This window comes from Paramormyrops kingsleyae, chromosome 23 (genome assembly GCF_048594095.1).
Source record: "Paramormyrops kingsleyae isolate MSU_618 chromosome 23, PKINGS_0.4, whole genome shotgun sequence".
Lineage (NCBI taxonomy): Eukaryota > Metazoa > Chordata > Actinopteri > Osteoglossiformes > Mormyridae > Paramormyrops > Paramormyrops kingsleyae.
In genome coordinates, this window is record NC_132819.1 from 2,464,122 (window position 1) to 2,490,692 (window position 26,571).

The 26,571-nt window shown below is 43.5% G+C and overlaps 1 protein-coding gene across 2 annotated transcripts; it reads left to right on the plus strand.

The window, feature by feature from the left end:
- Positions 1–1,789: 1,789 nt before the first annotated feature.
- On the plus strand, positions 1,790–26,512 carry LOC111858203 (ephrin-A2-like). Of its 2 annotated transcripts, none has more exons than XM_023839759.2 (4): positions 1,790–2,368; positions 12,523–12,818; positions 13,319–13,387; positions 23,613–24,352. In XM_023839759.2, the coding sequence occupies exons 1-4, from the start codon at positions 2,247–2,249 to the stop codon at positions 23,627–23,629; spliced, it is 504 nt and encodes a 167-aa protein (XP_023695527.1). In that variant the 5' UTR covers positions 1,790–2,246; the 3' UTR covers positions 23,630–24,352. The 2 variants fall into 2 exon arrangements, with proteins under 2 accessions (XP_023695527.1, XP_023695526.1); XM_023839758.2 differs by lacking the exon at positions 23,613–24,352 and adding an exon at positions 24,361–26,512 and having other exon boundaries at positions 1,799–2,368.
- Positions 26,513–26,571: the final 59 nt, after the last annotated feature.

Sequence of the window (26,571 nt, forward strand, 5' to 3'; positions counted from 1 at the left end):
ATTATATAACTGATCATTAAATAGCCATCAAAAACAGCTCTGATTTTTTTGTTAACTACTAGCGCTGAAATAGGTTTGTTTGCATTAATGGTACATTTCAGAGATTCTCTTGGTGACCTTGGTCCGTAGGTTTAATATTGGTAAACCACGTGTACAGATCCCAATGGGAACATTACTGGTGTTACAATGAAAAAAGTAATTAAACTAAAATGGCTTTAGGGAATTTATAGAGGTAAACACAAGTAGTAACAGTTATGTAGGTTGCTCAGGACAAAGAGGACACTGTCCTGAACAATGATTGGTTAATAGCAGAATGGGCGTGGTCTGCCCCCTATTCCAGCCGGGGATTCCAGTCCGTGTGGAGCAGCTACACCTTCTGTCCTCGGTGTCTGGCACAGGCAGCGTCAACAAATCCCCCTCCCAGCGCATCCTGTACCACTCTCTGCTCCTGCGCCCCCTCCCCCAGCAAGATCCTTCCCAGCTCGATGGAGCGGAAGGAGAAAGATGGAGGCAGTGCTGGCAGTGTGCCAGACAGACGCCGTGGGGGCATGCAGCGCCTCACCGAGGGGCTAATGGCCAAGGCTCAGAGAAGCTAAATGCTGTGTATTAATAATACCATCCCGGACAGGCAGCACACGTGAAATATGTGACTGCGGGGACTCGGGGTGGGGGCGTCTGGTGGCAGGTCCTGATAAACGAGAACTGTGACCTAAGCTAGACCTGAGAGAGGCACAAAATTACCGAAAGGAGGTAAAACATGACCTTTTGGTGACACCGGGGATTAATTTAGACTTGTCCAGATTACTTAATTGAATGCTTAGTCTGATTACTCACTGACAAATTGGCTTGCTGCTCTTCGGGCTGTGACGGCCCAGGTAGCGACATCCAGGTGGGCAAAGTCACGCCAATGCCCTTTCTGCTTCACACAGCCTGGCTGTTCTGCAGCTCAGTCGCAGTTAATTATCCTGCTGATCCATGATGCAGAAGTCCAAAGAAGAGCCACCTCGCCTCTGTAGACACTGCCGGCTCTGATCACATCTCTGCCTGCAAGGAGTTGGAATGCTGCTACCATGTTAATGACATTTCCCCCTTTAAATTTGCTGTCGTGCAGTCGTAGGTGATCGTCTTATGATCCTCAGGATAGGATAGATTCATGACCATGACTGGATAAGCGCTTAGTGAAAATTGAGGGATTGAAGCTGGGAGTCACATTTTAGACGTTATATTTAACATCTATACACGCCTGCTATAATTCCCATTACGTTACTTTCTGGGCAGACGACTAACACAGAGATGTACTTACTAATTAGCGCAGTGGTGTATGAACTGAGGCTTTCGTGACCAGGGCTGTATTTATAAATGTATTTAACGTAAATTCCTTCGGAAATGTGTTTCATTATGTCATTTCAAAAGCTCAGAATATGCGTAAGCCTAAAGGGAACGGCTACATATTAAACCTGCAACAGATGCCTCCGTTTTCACTTTACGACTGGTGTAGGTTTTGCAGTGATCGTTGTGAATCTTGATCGTTTCGCGTCCGTCTGCTCCCACCAGCTATCCGAGTGCCTTTACCTCGACTTCCTAATAAAGTCATTAAAGGTTGTTTTGATTATACTTTTTACAACGCATGTTGGTGTGGAAAACAACTGGACACTCGTCAGATGCCCGACTATTTAATTTGCCGGCAGAATAATGCTGAAATTATCTATGGCAGTACCAGTCTAAAAGACTATAATTTTCCCAAAAAAGAAAAAAAAACTTAACCAGACTAGAAGTCAAAACAAGTGAATCAAGCAGTTACTGTAACGAAAAAAAGGGATATAAATAAAATTTAAAAAAAGAAAAAACGGTAGTTTTTTTATACATAGTCCAAGTTTACTTTGGTATATTTTACAAACGTGACGGCAACTCACAGGTCTGACTCTTTAAACCAGCACTGCCTACCCCGCCCCTCTCCCCTAGGGTGAAGGCACTTTTGCCAGTTTTTTTGAGGGGACCAGTCAGAAAAAAGTATCATAACATTCAAGTAGATTGCCTCAGTTTATGTATAATTCTTCAGCCTCGCAATGATTATTTTACTTCAAAGTTACGAACGGTGCATGCATGGTTAACTAACACGTACAATGCGGGCAACTTGACAGCGCCGAATAACCTTTGAGCTAGTGAAAGACGGAAGTATTCGTCCTTTTCAGCTTTTTCACGCGCAAACCCGCTGAAGTCCCGCAGACGTCGCCTGTCCCAGCACTATGGGTCGGCCGCCCTGGCGCAGATCGCCCGCCACCCTGAGGATCGCGGTCTTGCTGCTCCAAACCGTGTCCTCGGCATTATCGAGGAGACACGTTGTCTACTGGAACAGCACCAATACAAGGTAAGAAAGCAGGGAAAGGAGCTGCGATAAGGGAGGGCATCATGAAGCCGTGTTTGCAAGCCATTACCCCCCGGGTACCGAACTTAAAGAGCACTTCGGAGATTTTATCCACTGATGAGTTGTTAGATCCCGGCATTTCTAAAACACACTATCACAGTTTCCAGCGGCACAGTTTTGTAGGGAGATTGTGAAATTCAGAACGAACCATTGCGTGGAAAAAGTTTTCGAAAACTTGGGTACGTAAGAGACGCGGCGTCTTTCCCTTTCTAAAAACAACTTCATTTACTCAACAAACTTAGAGCAGTTACACTGCAGTGTATGATCCATGTTTTATAATACACGTTACATTTCTAATTAATTGTTATGTGCTTCATTTTATTGCGTTGGTAATACATTTGATTTGGCAAACCCGATGATGAGTTTAGGTTTAGAAAAACATAAAAACACAGTTGTCATATTTCCCAGTTTTTGCTTCTTTAGTAGATTTCAGTTAGCCTAATAGAGATCAATTAGGTGTTCATTATTTACTAGGGATTTCAAACTCAAGCCACTAACATCTTAAATATTAATACGTAAATGAACGGGATTAATCTCGAGTCAAGTATTGAAGGCGGGGCAATTTCTAATGCTCGAACTTCCAAGATTGCTAACCCCCCCACCCGTTTTTGATGGCGCAACAAGGATTAATACAGCGAATAGGGTGCATTGGTGTGTAATTGTACTGCCACGCAGGAAGAGTTGCTTTTTAGTAGTATTTCAGATCCAGATGTGAGTTTGAGTCCACCGCCTCCCTGGTATTACATGGACTGTACATCCCCACAGTTCCAAATGTACTTTTGGGAGTATAGTATATAATTGACATAATAAGTGAATGTATAGGCTAAATTGAATCATAGGTGCCTTGTATTTCTGTCCCATCACGGATGCGATGCACCCTGCCGGAAGTGATACTGAAGCCAGACCCCCCTTTTGGGAGCAGTTGATTGACTATGATGAATGAAAGTGAACCCCCCCGCCCCCCTCCCCGACTGAGAAGTTAAGGAAACGGCTGCTTCTTTTGAAGTTGTCAGCAGGGGGAAAATGGTGGTTTCCACACCCTGTACACTACAGGGTGCCATTGAAATAGACCTGTGCTTTAAAAGTCTTGGCAGAAGCTGTTTTACTTTCAAGGCATTACAGGAATCTTTGTTACTGAACACTGCTTATGGAAAAACTACATCACGTTACACTTTGCGGCACTGCTACTGCTGTTTCTAACCTTTATTGATAATCTTTTTGAGGTATCACAGTTAGTCTTGGGTGTTATATAGGTCTAATTTTCACAACAGCCATAGATCGCAGTAAACAGTATTTTGATGGTATTTTAAAAGTACTGCTATTCTGGTATATTTAATTCTTAGTAAAAAAAATTGCTTTGGGGGCCAGGGAGGTGCATTGTACAGTTTTATCATGATAGCACCCTCAACCACTCATCTAATTTTGTTGCAGAGGTGATTGTAGGCCTAATTTCACCCAAGCTTATATCAGAGATCGGTCTATGGAGCACTAACAGAAACACGCTTAAAACTGATTTTTTTAATCTCGTGTCCATATCTCTCATTTATATAACATTTATATTGAAAATGGAAAAAGAGAAACATCAGTGATTGTCATATGACTGTAAGTGGCCATATTATAAAAAGTTCATTTTGTTTAATGTTAATTTTAATAATGTTCCAAAATAAGGAGCTGTCAGTTACAGATTTATGGATTAAGTACTGAGAAAAAGAAATAAAACCTTAATTGCCACACTGTATAATGTAGATATTCATATTCAGGTGCAAATCACTAGACTCTATGCACAAAGTACTATAAACTATTGATCTGACTTTATTTTAGTATGCTGCTGGATAACAAAAATTTGCCCTGAATTTGTATATTTCCCTTTTATTCTACATCTGGATTTTATAAAATACTCCTAATGTCCTTATCAAGCTTTTTCATGTCTATAAATGTTTTATGTGTAGTTAAAGTAGAAGAAACGATTAGAAAGAGAATTAAGTCATCCATGAAAAGGTGCAGTAGAGAACTCAGGGTAAAAGTTTGGAGTAAATTTATATAGAACTTTAAACATGATATTTCAGTATCATGCAGTTAAAAATTCTCAGTGTGTATTTGATGCATATTCTGGTGTTCCATCTTTCTACAAATAACTAACAATTTCAACTAACAATCAGAATGAGCACTTAATTGCTTTAAAGTCTGTGTACCTACTGATCCACCAGCTCTAGTCTTGTTGTAGGGATTTTGCAAATAGTTTATCATTGGATCTAAGGTCCAGCTGCGACTTTGAGGAGCCAAACCTTTTCCAGAGCATTAACTTCAATGGCTTGTAGAATGACAAAAGCCAGGTATCATTTACTGATATTGGGTGCAGTAGCTGCAGCCATCCATTGTTAAACGGTCCACACATGCGTGTGATTGTGTTAGCGGGCCCGTCTGCCGCATTATACAGCACAGTTATTCCTCTCCTGTCTCTTCCTCTCCCCATCAAATTTGACTTTGGGAGCAGCTGTAGATGCACAAAGGTCGTCTCTACACTTTAATGCCGCCCCTCCCTGACAGTATAGCAAAAAAAAAAAAACAGACTGAAAGAATCTGTGTTCCTGCATCGCTGAAGACTGGCTCTACAAGTTGGGACGCATTTGCAGCATTCAGCAGATGCCAGGTGGCCATTCCTTTCTTCATCTTTTTCTTTGTCTTATTCGGTGTACAAGGCCAAGCCACAATGTTCAAACTGACTCCCCATGAAAATGTGGCTGCCACTTTCCCTTCTCGCTGCCGCATTCTCATAGAATCTCTTATTGGGTAGTAAAACAGACTCTCGCTTTAATCTGGCATGTTCTGCTCTTCTTCCTTTCTTAAAATCTTTCTAATCCGTTGAGGTTAAACAGTCAGGTACCACCTAACACCTCAATAAACAGAAAATACACTTAAAGATATTCAAAAGTTAAAAGGCTGTTCATTTAAGAATTAACTACAAAATTTGTGCGATCACTAACGTTTCTTAATTCATGATTTGTTTGTTTTTTCTTATTGCTCATTTTCAGCATTGTAAATGATTATAAGCAGATCTTGGCACACGGTGCCTACAATGGCAGGCAAATACTTGTACAAAAAAACAGTGGTTAGTCTCTACAGGGAGAGAGAGCCACCACTGCCAGTTCCAGTTCTCAAAGCTGCATTAGCTGCCAAACAAGATGCAGGAGGATGGTAGGATATTTCATTTCCACGCCATTCCTGCCGCTCACAGAGATCTGCTACGTCACGCATTCCTAGATAGAAAGATCGATAGATATTCACTCCACTCACTCACCCAGAGCAGCAAATAGACAAGGGAACATAGTCATTAGTCTTCTTAAACAAAGTACAAAATAAAGTAGAAATTGGTAATTAAAATATGAGTAGAATATAAGTCTTACTGTGTATGCAGAATGATTCATGTATATAAATAATAAAAATGTATATAACATAAAAATTCCTCTCCTCTTGCACCTGTGTATTTTTTGTTCTTCGTCAGAGGCTGCGAGAACTTTGCGCTGAGCTGCAGCAGAATGTGAAATAAATACATAACGTATAAATAACTTCATAGAAGTGTTTGTGTTGGTCAGGTTTGGATATTTAGTGAGGTACCTTTAATGCATACTTAAGGCCACGGCTACAAACCATTCCTTGGGTCAGAAGAGAAACTTTCCTAATCTTACTTTTCCCTCCCCGCCATGTCAGATCTTCATCCAAGGTATCTGTGTGCAGGCACTCTGCTGTTTTTCCTCTGACCAGAAAATGACAGCCTGCTTGGGATAAGTGCCATTTCTCACCCAAACACCAGGCACTGCTTGCTCCAGGGGAATAGAGGGAAATGGCCAGAAGATTAACTTCCTTCTAATCCACTCCATTATGAACATTCCCTTGGATGCACACATAAATGTGGCAGTTTACATGATTCTTTGCAGTTAAAAGAGGCTCAGTTATCAAGGTATAGAAGCCAATATAACAATAATATAACACTACCTGGATTTCTGTATTTTTTTTATTATTATTTTTTGGCAATGTACCTAAAAACAACTGTCCAGGGTACATAGTTTAACCACAGACTTCCTCATGGACTTAGCAAAATAGTCCTTTTCCAAACACTCAGCTATATAAATTAGTGCCTAAATTCTTTTAAACTCAACAAAATGTTTATATCCAGAAGAGAACAGTTCTGGAATTTATACATGGAAGATGAAAACATCTATTCTGGATGTGTTGCTTAAACACCCAGAGTCAACAAATCAAGCTTGCAATTAGTAGTAACTACTCTTAACTGACGTTGACTGCGACCTCAGGGACTGGTATAATTAACAGTTTCTCTGTTAATGAAGAGCAGTAGTTAGTCATGGGGATTGCAGGTCTGACGCTGCTGGTAGGGGTTGCGACATGCAGCTGTGTTAACTTCTGCATGCATTGCCAAATGGAGCCTGCAACGTTCAGGGATGGACCTGACTTTGTTTCTATAGAAACTTTAGTCATCCATACAAATGATCGTTGTTTTGATCCACAAGGTAAGCTGGCAGAACAAAAGGCAGAATGTAGAATGTGCTCCTGACTTTTTAATAAGAGGTTTAATCTACAAGACCTCACACAATTCCAAGAGTAGCATTAATTGAGGAGTTTTATAAAGATAATGTGTCTGGTCATATTTCAGAGTTTATTATATGTGTGTTTTTTGCTTGCTGATAAAAATTATATATACAAAGCTTTGTAATTTCTTCTTAGATAATGTGAGAATTTTTTTCACATTTTCAATTAAAAATTTTCATTCTAGTTGGGGAAATTGTTCCAGATGCTATAAAACATGTCAAGGTATTCAATTTTAAAACATTATATAACTATTATATACTTAGTGCAGTCAAAATTCAATTATATTTAATGCATACAAGTAGGTCTTTGAAATTGTTGTAATAGAATAATCTGTGAATAATTGGGGTATTTTTTTATTTTTCAAATCTGACCACATTAAGGGAATTGCCTCATACCTTTTTGCATAAAGAGTTATTTTTAGTACTCAAAATGTAAGCAGTTTCTAATATGGTTTGGGGTATAAGGAGCAATGGCGTGACCCATTTCTGATACTGATTAGGGTCTGTGGGGTGAGGACACATCCTGTTTTTAATGCAGGTTGGCATCTCGGAGGTAAAGATTTTTTTTACCATTTCTGATATGGGTTGGGGCCTCTGGGGTGGGGGCGCAGGGGAGCAGACTGTCAAAATGTATCTGTGCTTAGCTGCTCCAGCACTGACAATGAGGCACTGAGAATATTACTCCATATTAAAAAAGCTACAGTGGAAATCAGGTTATAGCTGCAAGGAATTTGACATGCCGGCATTTCCAGGAATGCTTAGGCAGCTGTCCGATCTGCCAAAATTCACACACTAGCAAGAATTTGCTCTTGAAAAGTACTGATGAAACTAAGGGTCATTGTGGCCCAGTTACAGTACAAACCTCGACGGTCCTCCCAGCCAATGTTAACTGCAGTCAACGAACCGTGAAACGCGCGTAGGTGGCCGGGGGTTAGTACTGGATATGCCTTGGAACCCCATAGCGAGTGGGAGTGGTCCACTGCAGTCCTCTGCTACCGGGTTTAATGCAATGGGAAGCTAGGCACCTGATTGACATTGCAGTCCATCCCATTTTGGGTTTTTCCTGTGTAATCGGAGGGACCTTAACAATCCATCTTGTACTTCTATGTCACTAAAATCCTTTGTTCACGTGTTGTTCAAGTACGGTGTGTGTTAAGAGGCCAGGAGAGCATTTGTGCGTGAGGCTTCAAAAAGTCCATCTTAAAATTTGCCTTGTTTCATACTTAGAATAATAAAAAACAATTCTGTGTTATTTACTCAGCCTTGGGGTGGGCCAAGGTTTAATTAGCTGAGTCAGGGAAATCCTGACCCCCTCTGCTGAAAAATCTGTATTATTAGTGGTATGTATTTTAGTGTGTGTTGGCCTCAGCGAATGTGAAAAAGTGCTTATCTGGAAGAGCCAAGGGCCCTTTAATTCAGAGAATTCCTGGATCTGTTAGGAATTACAGGCTTGGTAGATATCTGGTGTGAGGACAGCACTGTTCTGTCCTGAATACGGTGTGGGTGCTGCATTTCTACTTACTGAAGGTTTAAAGGGTGCTTTTCCACCGTACCAGGTACCGTACTATCTACTTCGAGAAAGAACCAAAAGTACGGTACTTCAGGGTGTTGGTTTTCCACTGGTGTAAAAACTAGTACCGGCCCCGAATGACATCACAACGTGAGGTAGTAGTGTATTATAGGGCTGGAAAATGTGCAATAGTAATACCAACATCGCATGTTATGCACATGCAATTCTTTCATCACTAGTAACTAGATTAAGATCAGGCTTTTTCTTACTTTCAATTGTATACGGACATTATAGCGTAGGGAGTTTTAAAGTTTGCTAAACTTGCATATGTCTAATATATGTTTAAAAAACAGTTTAAAGTTTACCTCTGCTGCTTTTGCATGAGCTCTGCATGCGTTCTGAAACAATCATAATCATTTTCACCCTTGCTGTTTAAATCACTCTAGATGGGTTTTTGCTTTATAAATACCCCAATATTTTTTACAACAAAATCACACTGCTAGGATTGTAGTATATTTAAACACATCCTAGTATATTAAACAAAAATACTATAATTTCTTGTCATGCCATCTGGATCTTTTTGTTGTATCTGTTCTTCCGACCAGATCGTTGTGTGTGTGTGTGTGTGTGTGTGTGTGTGTGTGTGTGTGCGTGTGTGTGATTTATCATTGTGTTTTGAATTCGTAACTGTTTTCAAGGCGGCATTTGTATTGTGTTTCAGAGGTTATCTGCAAAATCAATCGACAAAGAAAGCTTTTCAAGTCCAACCCCAAAGTACCAAAATATCAAAGAAGTACCCCAGTTGGTTTGGCACTTTTGGTACTGGTACTCGACTGGAAGTCAATGGAAAAGCGAATGTACCAAAAGTATGGTACCTGGTGCAGTGGAAAAGCTCCCTAAGTTCTCAGTAAACATGTGTATGCTGTCTGCGTGGTGTGGAAAGGGGGGGGGCTACCATGGCCTTCACATGTGTGCTGCGGTATTACAGACAGCCAAGCATGTGAAGAATGAATCACAGCTTCCGTGAAGACTGAGGCAAAGAAATGGTGATGTAGGAAGTCATTGACCACGATTCTGCTGGTTTTTAATTAGATAGCAAAGCACACCATGTTTTAAAGAGTACAGATTGCAGCACATGTAATTAGAGGTAATTGCTATGGTGAAAGAAAACAGAATGAGCTAATTATCTCTGATTACTGCAGCGGGGCTGGCGATGGTACCTTGATGATGAGAATGTAGATGGGCTGAATGTGACAGAGGTTGGGTCAACCTCAGTCTCCATAAAGTCTCACACCTCACGCTCTAGCCAGCCAATCAGCACATCTGAAATAAGCATTGACACCAGTTTGGTTATAGACCTAACGTGTAGATGTTGAGCCCTTTATAACCTTTGAGCTCAACACTTGGACCTTTGGCAGATGTGATAGTCTGTGATTATGTGCCTTATATCCAGGGTGTCGTCTGCCTTGTGGTCTGTACTGTGACCATAGGTGATTGCTACAACTTAATGGACACACAGTTATTGAAGATAAATGTATGGATGGATCAATTTGAAAGAAGCAAAAAATGATGTTTTGCAGTGCAGCATAATCATTAAGTGTATAGCCTCACTTATGAAGTGCTAAGTCCTGCTCATCCCACCGAGGGCCCGAGCGTCTGCTTCATCCTGCTTCTTACAGCACGCCGTCGGGGTTCTGTGGGGGATCCCCACGGTACAGACATCCGGCCAGCAGGCGAGCGGGGGCACTGACGGCTCCGAACAGGCCTGTAGCACTTTGTGCCAGATGGGGCAGGACTTCACTCTGTGTGGGCCTGTCTGCTTCAGCAGAGCGCCCCTTTTCCTCCTTTGGGCAGCCGACCTTTGACCTTTTAAAGAGGTTCAGAAAAGCTGAACAGCAAAGAAGGTGGTTTTTGTTTTGCTCTGCTTTGCATATGTACCACATGTCTGAAGGTGAGATTGTAGGGCTATTAAGATGACTAGGGAATGAACAAAGAAAACCCCAGCGGTATTTCACAGATAGCTCTCCCCCAGTATCACAAAGGCCCCACCCACTCTATACCCCACCCACTTTTTACTTATATTGGATCCAGAATGGTGCCACCAAGCCCCAACCAGTTTCTTTTTGTAACACAGGGTCCTCCCACACTTCCACCACTACATGACACTGCAGTGGATGGATAAAAGTTAATTCTCTGGTTTTTATTAAAAAGAACAAGCTCCATAGATTCAAGTACCTGCTACCCTTGGAAAAAAAAAAAAAAACAGGCAAAAGCAACAATGCTTCCTGATCCCTTGGGAAATATCAGAAATGAACACACAGTGAACAAGAATGCCTTTCCTCAGAGCTCCATATTTTGCCAAGAATCAAGCTGCCTGAAAGCCAATGGGCCACATAAGAGCAAGAAAAACTGGAGTAAAAAAAGCCGAGAGCAGCGGCAACCACAAGGGCCGTGTCTTATAGTATCGCCCAAGCCAAGGCATGCCAACCCCCCCCCCCCCGGACACAAATAAAATACTACACAAACTGGGGGGACTGGAAGCCAAGTTCTGACGATCAGCAGGGGGTCAGAGTTCCGGAATCATCCAGCCTTGGGGGATGTTTTCAGGGCGTATTTGCTGCAGGGCACTGTAGAGCGTCTTTTATTGTGTGCAATGGAACTTTGGCACTTAACGCAGATTAGTCATACTGTTCCTGTCAGGGACAGGCATAGTTTGTCCACACCGGGTCGATTCTAGGGCGCTGATTTTGATTATTGATTAGGTACGCCCCCTATGCTGCGGTGCCTGTATTAACGGAGCCTTCTTCAGGGTGACGGGAGGAGTCGATGGCATAGAGGCAGGCCGGGCTTTTGGCCGACAGGCCCGGGAGGTGGCTGAGGGAACTGGGGGAACTCTGGAGCTGCTACTGAAGCTTTCACCAGAGCTGTGGTTTTCCATGGTTACCAAGAATGCCATGATTTGTGAGGTGCTGCAGATTTAGCTAATTAGACCCCTGATTCTGGTCAGTTCAGCCTAACGCAGGCTGAAGACAGGCAAGCTGGTAGATCATGGCTCGCTGAGATGACTGTGCTGTAAGACTCCGCTTAACGGGAGGGTTAAGTGGCTCTCAGGTTAAGTAGCTGGAAGCCTCTACGTTTCATTTACAGCAGAATGAGCAATTTATGTCCTATTTGGTCTTGTAAATGTCCTGGCCCATCCCACCATTAAGGCATCACTTTTATATTTGATAAAGGATCCACCGCTTAATATTTTCATTTGCAATCTGATTAAAGCAAATGGGAGGGTCCCACCCACCCCCTGGTGCAGAGAAGCTCCTTGATACCCCCACCAGCAAACCATGTGACTGTGAGTCATTAGTGAGGTGTCATTAGTAGTGGAAATAGAGGTGTACCTGCAGGCTGGGAATGACGCGGATGGCAGCAGGTGAAGAGCCATAAGGGCAGGGCAGTCAACCCAGTTGCCATGTAGCCCTCACCACGCCTGGCGTCGCCCATCAGAGTAGTCGGCAGCTGTGGTGTCTTTCCCTGCTGGCTGTGCAGCTGTGGGTCACGGCCAGCCTGCAGGACCATGACCTGGCCTGGCCTGATAGATTGGATGGGGTTCAGCAGTCACCAGACACAGCTTACTGGCAGCCCAAAGAGGGCTTCATGGCCCTGGTCCCCTTGTGTGTAGCAAGCCTTTCCCTAGCATCGGCCCTCTCGAGCCTCTCTGCAGTCCCCTCTGTAGTTAATAGAGATGTAATTGATAAGTCTCCGGTTTAGTGTGCTGAAATTGTATGGATCGCCACACGTGAGGGAGTCCATCAGTCTCGTCAGGTTTATCGATGGCTCACACGGCCATGAATCTGCGTTTCTGCTGACGTACACCGCTGACTCTGCTCCTCTACACTCCCTTCTTCCTTTTCACTTCACTCTCCATCCCATATTCTTGACTACGACACATCCAAGCCCGCCATATAACATTCTCTCCCCTTTCTGACCAGACTGATCCAGGGAGACTACACCATCCATGTGGACCTGAACGATTACCTGGACATCTACTGCCCTCACTACCCCTCCGGGTCACCCACGCAGAGCCCCGTCGAAATCCTGACGCTGTATCAGGTCCTGGAAGAGCATTTCCGTGGCTGCGTGGAGACCAAGCGCGCTATCAAGCGCTGGGAGTGTAACCGGCCCCATGCCCCCTTTGGCCCGGTGCGCTTCTCTGAGAAGATCCAGAAGTTCTCGCCCTTCTCTGTGGGCCTGGAGTTCCGGCCTGGGCACCACTACTACTACAGCTGTGAGTCACAGGCTGTCCTGCAGCCAATCTGTCTTCCTCTGTCTTCTCCACTCTCTTTCTGGAGCTATCTTACATCTCTGCTACAGTCCCTTCTGCTTTCTGTTCATCGTAATTCAGTCTCCTTATTCATCGAGCTCTTCTGCTTTTCCACTGCCTCCATTCTGCACCCTGCGTCAGGGCATCTCAAACAGGGCTGCACACAGGACCACTCATATTGAGAATCGAGAAATGTTGAATCCAGAGTAGACAGTAACTGTTAGCTTTCATTCTCCTGTTCTTGCACTTCTTTCTGTTTTGTGAGTGATTTTTGCCTTGAGGTTAAGGGTGTCCACCGCAGCAGTGGTAACTACAGTCATTTAGTTTATCACTTGAAATAATAACTGTAGTTGAATCAGTTCTTTTACCCAAAGTTTCCCTGAAGTCTTAACACAGTTTTGGTAATAAGATGTACACTAGAGTAATGTCTGTCTGTCTGTCTGTCTGTCTGTCTGTCCCTGCAGCGCTGTCTGGGACGGGTGGGCCGCCCCTGCCCTGCCTGAAGCTCAGGGTCTCCGTTTGCTGTGAATCTGGTGAGTCCCCTTGTCTCTCTTCACCGCCACGGACCCCCAACACTGGCTTCACATACCACATGCATAGTGGTATTTTTGGCTATGAAATGTCTTTTCTTCTCAGTCCATCATCTGTCTCTGTCTCTCCCCTCTGAACTCTATGTTCTACAGCCTGGCTGTAACCATTTCACACTAAGGGACAATGTGCCTGTTTTCCTTGGATATGTTTAGTTTCTCTGTCACCACTCGTGCTTGAGGCTCCGATCGCCCTGTGTAGTTTGCTGACTGGCCTGCATGAATCTGCACAGTTCTGCTGAAGGCTAAAGTGCCTTGGCTACCTGCTCAGTGTGGGGCTCTCGGCTACTCCGCAGGGTACAAGCGCCCAGCTTATTCCACTGGAGAAGGCTCTCTCGGCACAGAGTGATGGAAAATACCTGAAATAAATGAAATGGCATATTGGCAGAGGAGGATAATCAAGTCTCACACAGATCAGCGAAATGAATACATTTTGTTGTTTATCTCTAAGTCCTTTATTTACAGTTCAAAGCTTTTTTATTATAGTCACACATGGATAAAGCCTATGAAATAGCAAATAATATAATGCATTAATGTTTAAATACAGCAGATGTATAGGCATTCACCTGGGAAACACAAAGGTTTATTTTTAACCACGATAATCTGGCAAAATAAAGAATTACACCCTAGAGATAAGGAAAACAAAGAAATGGCTACCAACATTAGAAATGTATACTAGTGTTATGAGTCTTAAGGAATGGAGATAAGTGCTAGGAGTAGGAATTAGGAAAGAAGGTGACTGTATGTTACTGTGCTCGGTGATACTTGGCTGACATGTTAAAGGGATAATGTGCAGTACAGGCAGCCCCAGGTCACTAATGACATCCCTTCCCCCTTAGTCTGTCTTTAAGGTGAATTTGTAGGTAACTGGGAACAATAATACAGTGCATAATACAATAGTAATAACACAGTAGTAATGAACTACATTTGTTACTGTACTATACCGCAAGCTAACGAACCGCAGAAGCCGCGTCATGTTTTTAGGATGTCACACAGTAGTATGTGTATTCGTTATTACGAAGCTTTGTATTTAACCTGGATTTTTTATATAATACACTTTATGGCAATCCATCTGTAAGTACGAGTTGTCCACAATGCAGACGTTCTTAACCAAGTGACCACCTTTAGTGATTGATCAATCTTTCTATCTTTTGAATTTAAAGATTTTCTTTATATTAGACTTCTTGAAGATTCTAAGACCATTGTTAACATGTCTGAAAATATACCTGCCCCTCAGTTTGCAGGCACTGCTTTGAGCTTTCCAAAGTTTTGCTGAAAAGTGACCCCCGTCAGTCCCCCCCCCCCCCACGTCCCACGTCGCTCTAATGGCCTTGGCGCCCCACCCAATTTTCACAGGCTCATGATGCTCGCTCTTCAGATCCATTACACTTGTTACCTTATTTTACTGAGTTACAGCTGAGGCAGAAGGTGGCTGGCACTGTTGCCTCACATCTCCTGCTTTTGGGCTTGGACACCCATTCCAGCCTCAGCACAGGTCACAAGCTTCTAAATTGCTGATAATGTGTGTGTGATAGTGCTCGGTTGGGGACTGGCCTCCCATGCAGGCTGTAGCCCCGCCTTGTGCCCTGTGCTCCCTGGTATTGGCTCCTCCTCCCCCGTGACCCTGTTCTGGATAGGCTGACGGGTAACTTATTGTATTAAGGCAAAATATTCACTCTTCAGGCATTCATACAGTACAGATTCATGACCCAAGGCAGGGTAAACCTGGGCAGGAAGCCAGTCCGTTGGAGGGCACAGACATGGGTTGTTTCTCAGTTCCAAGATCACAAAGATCATATTTGTGGTCTTGACAAGAGCGATCTTGCTAACTTGCCTCCAAAGAATGAACTTGTGACAAAATGAATCATGGGATTGGTTTCATTTGGTAAGGATGCGACTGATGCATCCTTGATATCTGGGGCCTCTGTACTTCTGTTCTTAATATTGGAACTGGTCTTCGGCAATGGAAGATGATATAAAACGGCTATGTGACAACACAAGTACGCATATTGAGAAACAGCCATGCTGTGGACAGTTTAGCGACACCAGTTCATATGGAGAAATCCAGCGTCCCATGGGAAGAGCAAGCAAACCTCACACACACAGATTCAAAGCCACATCCCTGAAGCCCGGGGCACTTATGCTGCCCAGCGAGCCACCCAGGACGGCTGTTTACGCTGCTATGATTACTGTGCGTCAGTCGTTTTATGAGAGTTCGGCTCTTTGCAAAGCACAGGATAGCATTTTAATGGCTGTGTATGTGTAGGTTTTTTTTTATTAACTTGTGTTGGTCTGGAACAAGTAATGATTTTTCCTACAAGATATGATCCAGAATATTGTTGATTTACAGATATTCCTCTTCCAAACCAATTTTAGGGAAGGAATTAGGTTCATAAATCAAAGAACGGGCGTACCCTGTGAGCATGTGCATTTTTATCTTATGATGGTGAATCCCACCATGAGTTTCAGCAGCAATATGTAAGGCAAATGGGTTGTATCACCCTCTGATTTGGGTATAAGCAGAATCTTGCTGAAGACAAGATGATTTAAACATGTATCTCTTGTATTTGGATTTTCAAAGTTTGAGGAAGCCGTGCAAAACAGATTAGGCTGTACTTTCCAAAGACAGAAGGATCAGGAGACCTAGAGACAGCAATAAGATGGCGCCTTGCTATGTGAACAACATGGCAAGTCCCTTGTTTAACGGTCTGATGATTGCTGATGCCTGCTGATGAATCTTTTTAGATTTATTGTTATCTGAGTTTGGAGGATCTATCTCCGTCTGTTTTAATGTTATGCTCCCTGAAAACGCTGCTGCTGCTTTTCTTAAATGCTTACCCATTCCTCCTTCTCTCAGCCCCTGTTTTTTTGCAGAGCTACACTAATCCCCGCTAATGTCCTGGGTCCTTCTCAGCTTTGTCTTTCCTGAAGACCCTGTAATCTTCCCTGCTCTCTTTTACCATCTCTGCTCTCCTGTCTCTCGTTCCTGTGATCTGTCACCAGAGCAAACCTAATCTCCTTTATATCCCGCTAGCACCTTTGATCGCTTTTCTCTCACTCTCCACTTCTCTCTCCATCTCCAGACTACAGCCCCACTGTTACATTGGCAGTTTTTATATAAAACAAACAGAATAGCAGAGCAATGTAAAGCTGAGGAGGACAGGGAAGCCCCATGCTATTACAGAGTTAGTCTCTGCAGATAAAACAGGCGTCTTGTTTCCTGTCAGTTATAATCCCTCAGCCCCTGCCTGTCCCTCATGTCGCCGCTACAAACAGACATTCCCCCTTCTGTCCTGTTGGGAATGGCTGTCTCTCTCTCTCTCTGTGCATCTCTCTATCTGTCTGTCTGTCTCTCTCTGTTATTCAGTTACTGATCTCAGGACACATCAAGTAGTATTTTGGTTGTCATTTGGTGTTTCGAGTTCTGGGTCCAGGCTGCACTGTCTGTCCAGACTCTTCTTCTGATTTTCTGCTGTCACTCTCCTTAGAGTAGGGCTGCTCCATCATGGCAAAAATCATAATCATGATTATTTTAGTCAGTAGTGAGACCACGATTATTTAACACTATTAGGATTATTTTTGTCCCAGTTGGTGACATCATTTTGTTTTGCTTTAGTTGACACTAGCTGCTCGTCTGATTGCCTGTCCTGTGTTTGTAGGGTCATGGAATCAGTGAACTTGGCATCCAATCTAGTGATCCATGGCTTTTTAGGGTTTTCTAAGGTTGTTTGTTTTTTTAATAGATCTAAAAGTTTACTGCCTTTATGGATAATTGTCATTAATTCCTGGTGTGCTAAGTTGGCTTGATCACTTTTGATTTTCTACATCTTTGGTGAACAACTCCCCATTTTTAAATGTGATTTTAAAGTACATCTGACTGCATGTTTGGCTGCTGAATGGAATATTTGAGCCATATGGAATTATGTCCAAACGCCTTCTCTCTTCACTTACTGCCAAGCTATTGTTTCCTGCTGGGTTTATTTTTCAAACCTGAATATCTGTAGCTGCCTATTCTCTGTTGGTGAAGTCAGCTTGCAGCCCACGCATGAAAATGTTTCTCCTTGATGATGACGATGATGAAGATATTTTAACATTGTGAGCTTGACTTAGCAATCATTTCATCAAAGGTTCGAATCCTCATTCATTACACCACCTGCTGGTCAGACATGCTCTACTCAACAGCTGCTCTGGTGCTCTGCATACTAGCCACCTCATCCTAAGTCACAGCAGGAGAGGAAATTGAAGTGTCAATTGTTTTTAAAATAATTAGTAGTAGCATATTAAAATAAGGCAGTATAAGCCATTGTCACTTATGTCATTCCTAAATGGAAATTTTCTATGGCACACATACTGTTATATTTACCTTCTGAAAACATCTGCAGGTGTTCAGTAAGGGAGAATTTATGCTCCCTTCATGTGCTAGTTGGAAGGCCCTACTTCCCACTTGTGAAGTCGGAATTATGAGTGTCATTCAAGCGCTTTGTTGTCAGGGCAAAATGGAAAAAATGGAGGATGCAAAATTTTAGCATATGTGAGCTTTGATCATTTTGCACCCTCGCTAGTCCATTTGCTATAGATAGAACGATAAATGTCATTGTTCTACATCAAGTACACTGATTAGAGATGTACACAAGCAACAGCCAATGATAGTTGTATTGCTAATGGTAAACAATTATGTACCATCCACGGCTGAAAGCTTCTTTTTCTCCGCCATGTTGAAAAGTTGAAGTTCATCCCAACTCAGACTCGGGTATTAAGAGGGCATTCATGTGCAGCTTTCAAGCTGGCAGTTTGTACTTACCATAATTGAAGGCAGCATTAAAGTTGGCAAATGTCAATATATATCAAACCACATCTTTTATCAAATGTTTGCTTTTTTTGTTTATCAAACTGATTTTTCAATGTCTGGGTGAAGTCATTAAGACATCATGCTTTTTAAAGATAAATATACATAATAATAAAAATGATATTTTATTGCAGCTTTGAATTTTTTCCCTAACTGAAAATCTGTGATGGTAAGTTCTTTACAAACTATGGATCCAGATTAACGTGGAAGCTTTTTCAGGCTGTTAATAATACCTCAGGTAATGAATCATTGATCTCAGAGGGAAACACAGTTAGAACCGATAAAAATGAGTGAAATTAGCCAGACCTGATCCCCTCAGATGAAGTAGATTTATATACACCCGCTAAGCAGACAATTATCCCAGTTGTGATCTGACTTTTGCCCATTAATAGAGCTAGATATTTTACTGGTATAATTCAGGTGAAGTATCTTGGCTGACACCCCCCCCCCCACACACACACACACACAGAAGTCTGTGTCATTAATTGCTGCACCACCTGTAGTCAACCCTTAGTCCTAGTGTTGAAAATGTGTAACTGTAGACTTGGCCTGTCTGAAAGCTCTATGATAAACAAATGACAGGCACCCTTTAGAACTGGGTTATATCTGATGTGGCATGGAGGCCTGGGCTGCCATTTGGACAGGGCAGTGTCAGGCAGGCCGCTTCCCCTCACCACAGCCCCCTAGCATCAGGCAGGCAGCCCCTTTCCCCAGTGACCCGTGTCTGCAACCCAGAGGCCGAATCAATGAAATAACACTGGGGTAAATCATTAATTTTCCTGATTCCAAAAAGTCGGACCTGTGTTTATTTGTCCATTGCATGGGGTAATGGAAACTGCCGGAACAGCAGTGATTATAAGGCTTTCCTTGTGTTCCCAGGGTGGTTTAAATAACAGCAAAGAACACACTATTTTTTAATCACTCACTCTCACCAGTCAAAAAATTAGTAGCCAGTAAGTGACCTACGGCTATACTAGACTGCAGTGACCATTAGATTTGTGGCCGTGCATGCACTAAACTGCACTACAATGGGAATGTGGCCATGCATTCATCAAACTGGACTGCAGTGGGAATGTGGCCGTGCATTCATCAAACTTGACTGCAGTGGCAATGTGGCCGCACTAGGAATGTGGCCGTGCATAGTAAACTGGACTACACTAGGAATGTCGCTGTGCATTCATTAAACTGGAATGCACTGGGAATGTGGCCATGCATTCCTTAAAATGAACTGCAGTGGGAATGTGGCAGTGCATTTGTCAAAATGGACTGCAGTGGGAATGTGGCCACGCATTCGTCAAAATGGACTGCAGTGGGAATGTGGCCACGCATTCGTCAAACTGGGCTGCAGTGGGAATGTGGCCACGCATTCATCAAACTGGGCTATAGTGGGAATGTGGCCACGCATTCATCAAACTGGGCTGCAGTGGCAATGTGGCAGTGCTGTAGGATTGATGCTATCCTTACAGAGCGTGCAATTGAAACACAAAAGTTACATCCAAATAAACTGACTTTAAATGTGTTTCTCTGTGCAGTGCAAGTTATTTGTAAAGCAGTTGATAATTTGTTTTCAAGGTCACTGGCTGCCATGGTCCAGAGACTCGCATGTGCTGGCTACACCAGCATTTCTGATTTTTTTTTTCCCTCTTAATTTCTAGCAGCTTTTCAGGTCAATTTTCTGGAGACAGTTTTTAAGGAGTTAATCTTACTTAATAGCTGAGTCTGAGTTAGGATGAACTTCAACCTTTCAACATGGCGGAGAAAAGGGAATATACACTCACCTAAAGGATTATTAGGAACACCTGTTAAATTTCTCATTAATGCAATTATCTAATCAACCAATCACATGGCAGTTGCTTCAATGCATTTAGGGGTGTGGTCCTGGTCAAGACAATCTCCTGAACTCCAAACTGAATGTCAGAATGGGAAAGAAAGGTGATTTAAGCAATTTTGAGCGTGGTATGGTTGTTGGTGCCAGACGGGCCGGTCTGAGTATTTCACAATCTGCTCAGTTACTGGGATTTTCACGCACAACCATTTCTAGGGTTTACAAAGAATGGTGTGCAAAGGGAAAAACATGCAGTATGCGGCAGTCCTGTGGGCGAAAATGCCTTGTTGATGCTAGAGGTCAGAGGAGAATGGGCCGACTGATTCAAGCTGATAGAAGAGCAACTTTGACTGAAATATCCACTCGTTACAACCGAGGTATGCAGCAAAGCATTTGTGAAGCCACAACATGCACAACCTTTGAGGCGGATGGGCTACAACAGCAGAAGACCCCACCGGGTACCACTCATCTCCACTACAAATAGGAAAAAGAGGCTACAATTTGCACGAGCTCACCAAAATTGGACAGTTGAAGACTGGAAAAATGTTGCCTGGTCTGATGAGTCTCGATTTCTGTTGAGACATTCAAATGGTAGAGTCAGAATTTGGCGTAAACAGAATGAGAACATGGATCCATCATGCCTTGTTACCACTGTGCAGGCTGGTGGTGGTGGTGGTGTAATGGTGTGGGGGATGTTTTCTTGGCACACTTTAGGCCCCTTAGTGCCAATTGGGCATCGTTTAAATGCCACGGCCTAGCTGAGCATTGTTTCTGACCATGTCCATCCCTTTATGACCACCATGTACCCATCCTCTGATGGCTACTTCCAGCAGGATAATGCACCATGTCACAAAGCTCGAATCATTTCAAATTGGTTTCTTGAACATGACAATGAGTTCACTGTACTAAAATGGCCCCCACAGTCACCAGATCTCAACCCAATAGAGCATCTTTGGGATGTGGTGGAACGGGAGCTTCGTGCCCTGGATGTGCATCCCACAAATCTCCATCAACTGCAAGATGCTATCCTATCAATATGGGCCAACATTTCTAAAGAATGCTTTCAGCACCTTGTTGAATCAATGCCACGTAGAATTAAGGCAGTTCTGAAGGCGAAAGGGGGTCAAACACCGTATTAGTATGGTGTTCCTAATAATCCTTTAGGTGAGTGTATGTTTGTACTCTTTTCTTCAAATAGACAATTATGCTTCTTCTGGTTTTGATTCTCTTCATAAAGCAGTGAACAGTGTTGGTGAAAATGTGCTGTGTTAAACCAAATCAGATTGGCTGAACATGCTGTTGCTGTATCCGTAGGCACTCTGGGGCAGACATGCTAAGAATTGGGGCAAAGTGAATAATGTTTTTAAGAGTAAATTGAGAATGTGGATAAAATCCTCGACTGCCGTAGGGGATGCAGGCTGTCTGTAAGGTCTGATGGGGACGGGGACGGGCGGGGGGGGGAATTCAACGAGGTGTCTGCAGGATGGAGCCTCTGCAACATCTGAAGATTAACCAGCAGGGAAACATGATGGGGGGTGGGGGGGTCCACTGATCAGTCACATCGGCAGGGTGCCTCACCACACCAAGAGGACTGGAAGTAGGGCAGAGTGACACCGGGGAGCCCCCCACCCCCACCCCATGCAGATTGGGTGACAGCCTCCCTCTGACTCTTGCGTGAAAGTTTCAGTGCTCGGCACTGGCGCAGGGCTGGAGGGGGCGGGGGGGCAGCTGGGACTGGTGCTTTGTAAAGGCCTGACACATACATCACTCAAGCAGACGGGGGCTCTGGCTGTGCAGGCTGACGTCTTGTTGCTGCTGCTCTCTCTCTGTCCCTCACCACTGTTTCAGTGCCAGCAGCTTAAAATGTATTGGAAGGAGCAAAAGCGAGGTTTAACCAAACACATGCACACTGTATAAATACACTCACCTACACTATATCTATAAGCTCACATGCATACATAGAACTTATGTATAGTACCAGTGTCAGATATTATTTATCTGACGTTTGTTTTTACATACAAACAGACAAACCTCAGGACTTTTTTCCCTGTGGGGGGCTTCAAATTTTTCTGCTGTGACTGACCCTTATAATGGCATCACAGGGGAGGCTTGCTGTGATAGGTCACTCTGACTAGGGCAGGCGTCTGGTGTGGGGTACGGACAGCGATGTGGGGCAGCCTGGGAATATGGCGTCCGGACGTGTGACTGTACTGAACTGCTTGTCAGATAGTAGCTCTGCCCAGCATGCAAAGAAACACAAGTAGCAGTGTGATGGGCATGATGTAATGCAGGTAAGAGGCCGCATTAGAAGGTGCCAGTCGATTCTGGCCTCAAAAGTAGACGGGTCGATCCGGGTCCGACCTTCAGTCAATGGAACCGGCGTGTAGTCCTGATGTGGATTTGCCGAAGCGATCGAAGAAGAGGCTTTACAAGGTTAATTTGGTGGACCTCAGGTGAAACCCTCTGGCAGCTTACAGGACGCTCCTACCAGATCGCAGCCTAGGGAGCTCCTTTTAGGCACCTTTTATCAACATAAAATGTGTAATGCATGCTATTTATACAGGCTATAGGAAATGGCCTGGCATGCAACCCTGCGCTAAATGCAAGTTAATCAATGCTTTCAGCAGCATTAGTGAAATATTAAAGTGAACACTGTGCGTCAGCCTCCACTGCCTCAATCCCAGATATCAGCCCCCACACCCAGCTCCCTCTGTAACTTTCTGCACCAGGCACTGTTTTATACTGGATGCTTGTCCTTTGCTGGCCATGCCAGGCTGTCAGAGCGTGTTTTCTTGTGCATGTATGTAGGGGGGGTAGGAAGCATGGAATTTGTATTCATTCATCCCCCCAGTAAATAGACCTTTGTATTTAAATGATAAAATACAATGCTTTCAGTCAGTATGTGTGTGTGTGTGTGTGTGTGTGTGTGTGTGTGTGTGTGGCTTTGTTAGGGAGATAGAAACTGTAAGCATTTCACTGCTTTTCATACTGAGGGGTGGGTTGGCACCATGCCCCCCAGAACGGTTAAAAAATGGAATGGTTAAATTTATTAAATCTGCTCACCAAGGCCCCTTAGATAATCCTGTGGCCCACCCAGCGATTCAGAGCTGGAGCTGTTCCCCTCCAGCATCTCAGGCCTTCCTCGGCGGGATGTGCCTGGATCGGCTCCCTTATAAGAGCTTGATCCCAAGGAGCAGTGGATCTATTTCGAGGTCACTCTGGATTTCCAGGCTCCTCAGCCTGTCACAGAGAGAGAGTTCCTCCTTCCCAAAGCCAAGGCCTAATCCGCCTGGGTCCTCCCCATTTGTTCCGGCCACCTGTTGGCACCGCACCCGCCCCCTGCCATTCGTCCCGCAGGTGCTTAGCCCACAAAGCAGCCCCGCTTCCCAGTATCCCTGTTCCCTGCAGGGTGCCCTTGTTCTTTTTCAGCTTCCTTCCATCGGGGGTCTTTGAAAGATTGTGCTTTGCCCCCACAACCCCCCTGTCCCCATCCCCTACAGACAAGGGCACCAGATGACAAGGCTATGTGGATCATTAAGGCATACAGACCCCCCACCATGCTAAGGCCACGCCCCTCAGAGGGAGAATTGGGAATCATGTACTGTATTATGGAGAGAGTCAGTATGAGGGCCCTGTAGTGACAGGTAAATGTGTGTGTGCATGTGTGTATGTGGATTATGTTTATATAACATTTTGGGGACCAAATGTTCCCCACAATGTAATAAAGACCTGTTATATTGATGTTGTGGGGACCATTTTTCAGGTCCCCACAAAGATCTGTGAATCCATTTAAAAAACTAAAAATGCTGAAAGACTCGTATTGTGTGTGACTACTTATGGTCAAGGTTAGGGCTGGGTAGGGCTTAAGTTTGTCATGTTGGGATTAAAGGTTTCCCCATAGAAATAAGTGGAGAGTCCCCGCAAAGATGTAATTACGAATGTGTTTGTCTGTGTTTGTAATTATTATATTGTGGGGACCAGTGATGATAACCTGTAACTTTTTACCTTGTGGAGACATATTTTCGAGCCCCAAAAGGATACCCTAAATTATATAAAAAACTGTGAACACAATAAAGACCAAAAATGCCAAAAGTCTTGTGTTTTGTTTGGTTACTTATGGTTAAGGTTGTCACAGTTGGGATTAGAGTTATTCCCTCAGAAATGAACAGAGATTCCACATAAAGATATGAATATGTGGGCTGTGCATGTGTGTGTGTCCAGCAGTGCTGACAGTGTCTCTCCCCCCAGGTGCTGAGCCCACCCAGAGTGCGGTACACAGCCGATCAGCGGCCCCCGGCAGCCTGTCCTCGTTGTTCCCCCTCTTCCTGCTGCTCTTTCTCTCAGCCATCTGACACGGCTTGTTAACACAGCTCGTTAAGACCACATCTTTCCCCAAATCTGCCCTGACCTACTCAAAGTCCTTTGGAGGCCCTCGCTGTCTCAAACGTGTCCTCATGTGAAGTTCCGACTGCAGTCTGGCCCCCGCTGATTCCACCATGCACCCCCGGGGGGGCCTTTTCTAGCTGACCACTGTCTCCAAAGCGGGTGGCATCCATCTCCTGCTTTGGTGTCATGTTAGCCCCACCCGCCACACTGAGCTGAGACAGAGGGACACTAATCGCTCATCAGGAGCTTATTGCTACCCAAGAGGACAAGATGAGGCTGGTAGTCACTTGGCAAAGAAGCTGGACCACAGCAATCAATATAATTACACGGGGTTTTACAGACAATCAGCCGGTGAGCGTCGTGAAGATAACAGAAGAAATATTCCTATAAGAAACCCGGCGCCAAACCTGGCACGCATCGGGTTTCCAGTGCACCAAGGTGACCAGTGAACACACACACATATCAACCAAAACTGCACAACCAAAACTGGCAGTTCTGGCGAGTTTTGTTTTTATGGCCTCAATCAAAGCAAGATTGTAGCAGTGATTGAATAAGGTATGCACTTATGCCTTATGGGCAAACCTGTGTCCCTGAATTGCCATGTCAGCTGAATTTATATTACACCCCTTCCTCCTGACCTTCTGGTCCAATTAGTAGCTAATTTGTATGATTTATACCTGAAATTACACCACAGTTTCTCATGTAAAATCTGCATGTAGTTGTAATCCTTCATGTGTGTTTTGGCATTTTAGTTAAGTTTTATTAGACAACTGAGTAAAAGAAGCTGAATTTGACTGAATTTGAAGGCATTTTCTCATTATGAAAAGCCCCTAGTTTGCATTGGGAAGATTCAAATGTCGATGTGCTTTGGACACCAGCGGAGTCCAGGCTCCTGTGTCTGCTGGCTTTTATTCCAACTGACCAAATAAATTAGGCTTCATTGTTCTCGTGATTGAATTCTGACCCAATTTGACCTCTTTACCCATTAATAAATTCTGAGATGGTACTTTAACTGACATAAGCTATAAGGAAATATTTCATTTTTGCCTCTTAAAATAATAATACCATGCCAAATCTAATTATGGTTAATTAAATATTAAACTACATAGATTACTTAATAGTTCATAGCCTTTGAACAATTCAATAACTGAATTAATCCTAATTAAGTTGAATAGTAATTTGTTGCATCATACTTGTAAATGAACTTGAAGGTCCATTCTGTTGATTTATTCGGTATCTATAACACTGTTTCTGCTTTAGCTGCAGTTTGCAACTTATTAGACGAAGCAGAGAGATTAATACAATGTAATCAATCCTGAATACTGTGACTGACTAGAGGTTGCCTGGACCAAAAACCTGTATACACAGAGCTAGTATAGAACCAGACTTGTACCCAACTGGTTTAGAATACAAGTACTATTGAATTCATTGTGGTAATAAACACCAGAGATTTTGATTACTGCAGAATTAATTATTGTGATAAACGTTGACTTAAAATAAGCATTGTATTACAGTATTTACTGCTTATGCTAATTATGACAGCCGTCCCTAGTTATGGTAGTGATTATGTAGTGCGTATTCTGTTTCCCAGGGGCCGGAGGTGTGCTTCTACTTGCAATTTTAGCTTGTAATTTGCCTTAACCTCCATTATTCTGGTGTCAGCACAGCATATCTGTCAATACGGAATATGGTTGTAAGTTCCTTTTGGAAGCTGCTCCAGATAAAGGTGCCCATTCAATGATAAATGATGGGAAAAGGCCAGCAAAGAGCACTTTGAACTGTGGGTCTGGAACCAGGATTCACACTTGATTCAGATTGAGCAGCAGGGATGATCAGGGTACTCACATTTATTCTTTTACAATGTTCTCTTGTTCTTCTGAGTTGTCATTTGGGGGGAAAAAAAGACAGATTTTTGTTTTGTACCTTTTCACATTTTTGTGAATTTTGTGCATCTTCTATGAAGACCTGAATTTTACCCTTTTAATCAGGCTAATAAACTCAAATACAATTTGAATAGGTGTATGCTGCAGTGATTGTCCAACTCTGTGATTGAATGTATTGGTAGTTTCTATT

Excerpts from the sequence above, each read along its gene's own strand:
- LOC111858203 (XM_023839758.2), top strand. The coding sequence starts at position 2,247 with ATGGGTCGGCCGCCCTGGCGCAGATCGCCCGCCACCCTGAGGATCGCG. Across the intron at positions 2,369-12,522 it reads TGGAACAGCACCAATACAAG|ACTGATCCAGGGAGACTACA; the intron begins GTAAGAAAGCAG and ends CTTTCTGACCAG. Across the intron at positions 12,819-13,318 it reads GCACCACTACTACTACAGCT|CGCTGTCTGGGACGGGTGGG; the intron begins GTGAGTCACAGG and ends CTGTCCCTGCAG.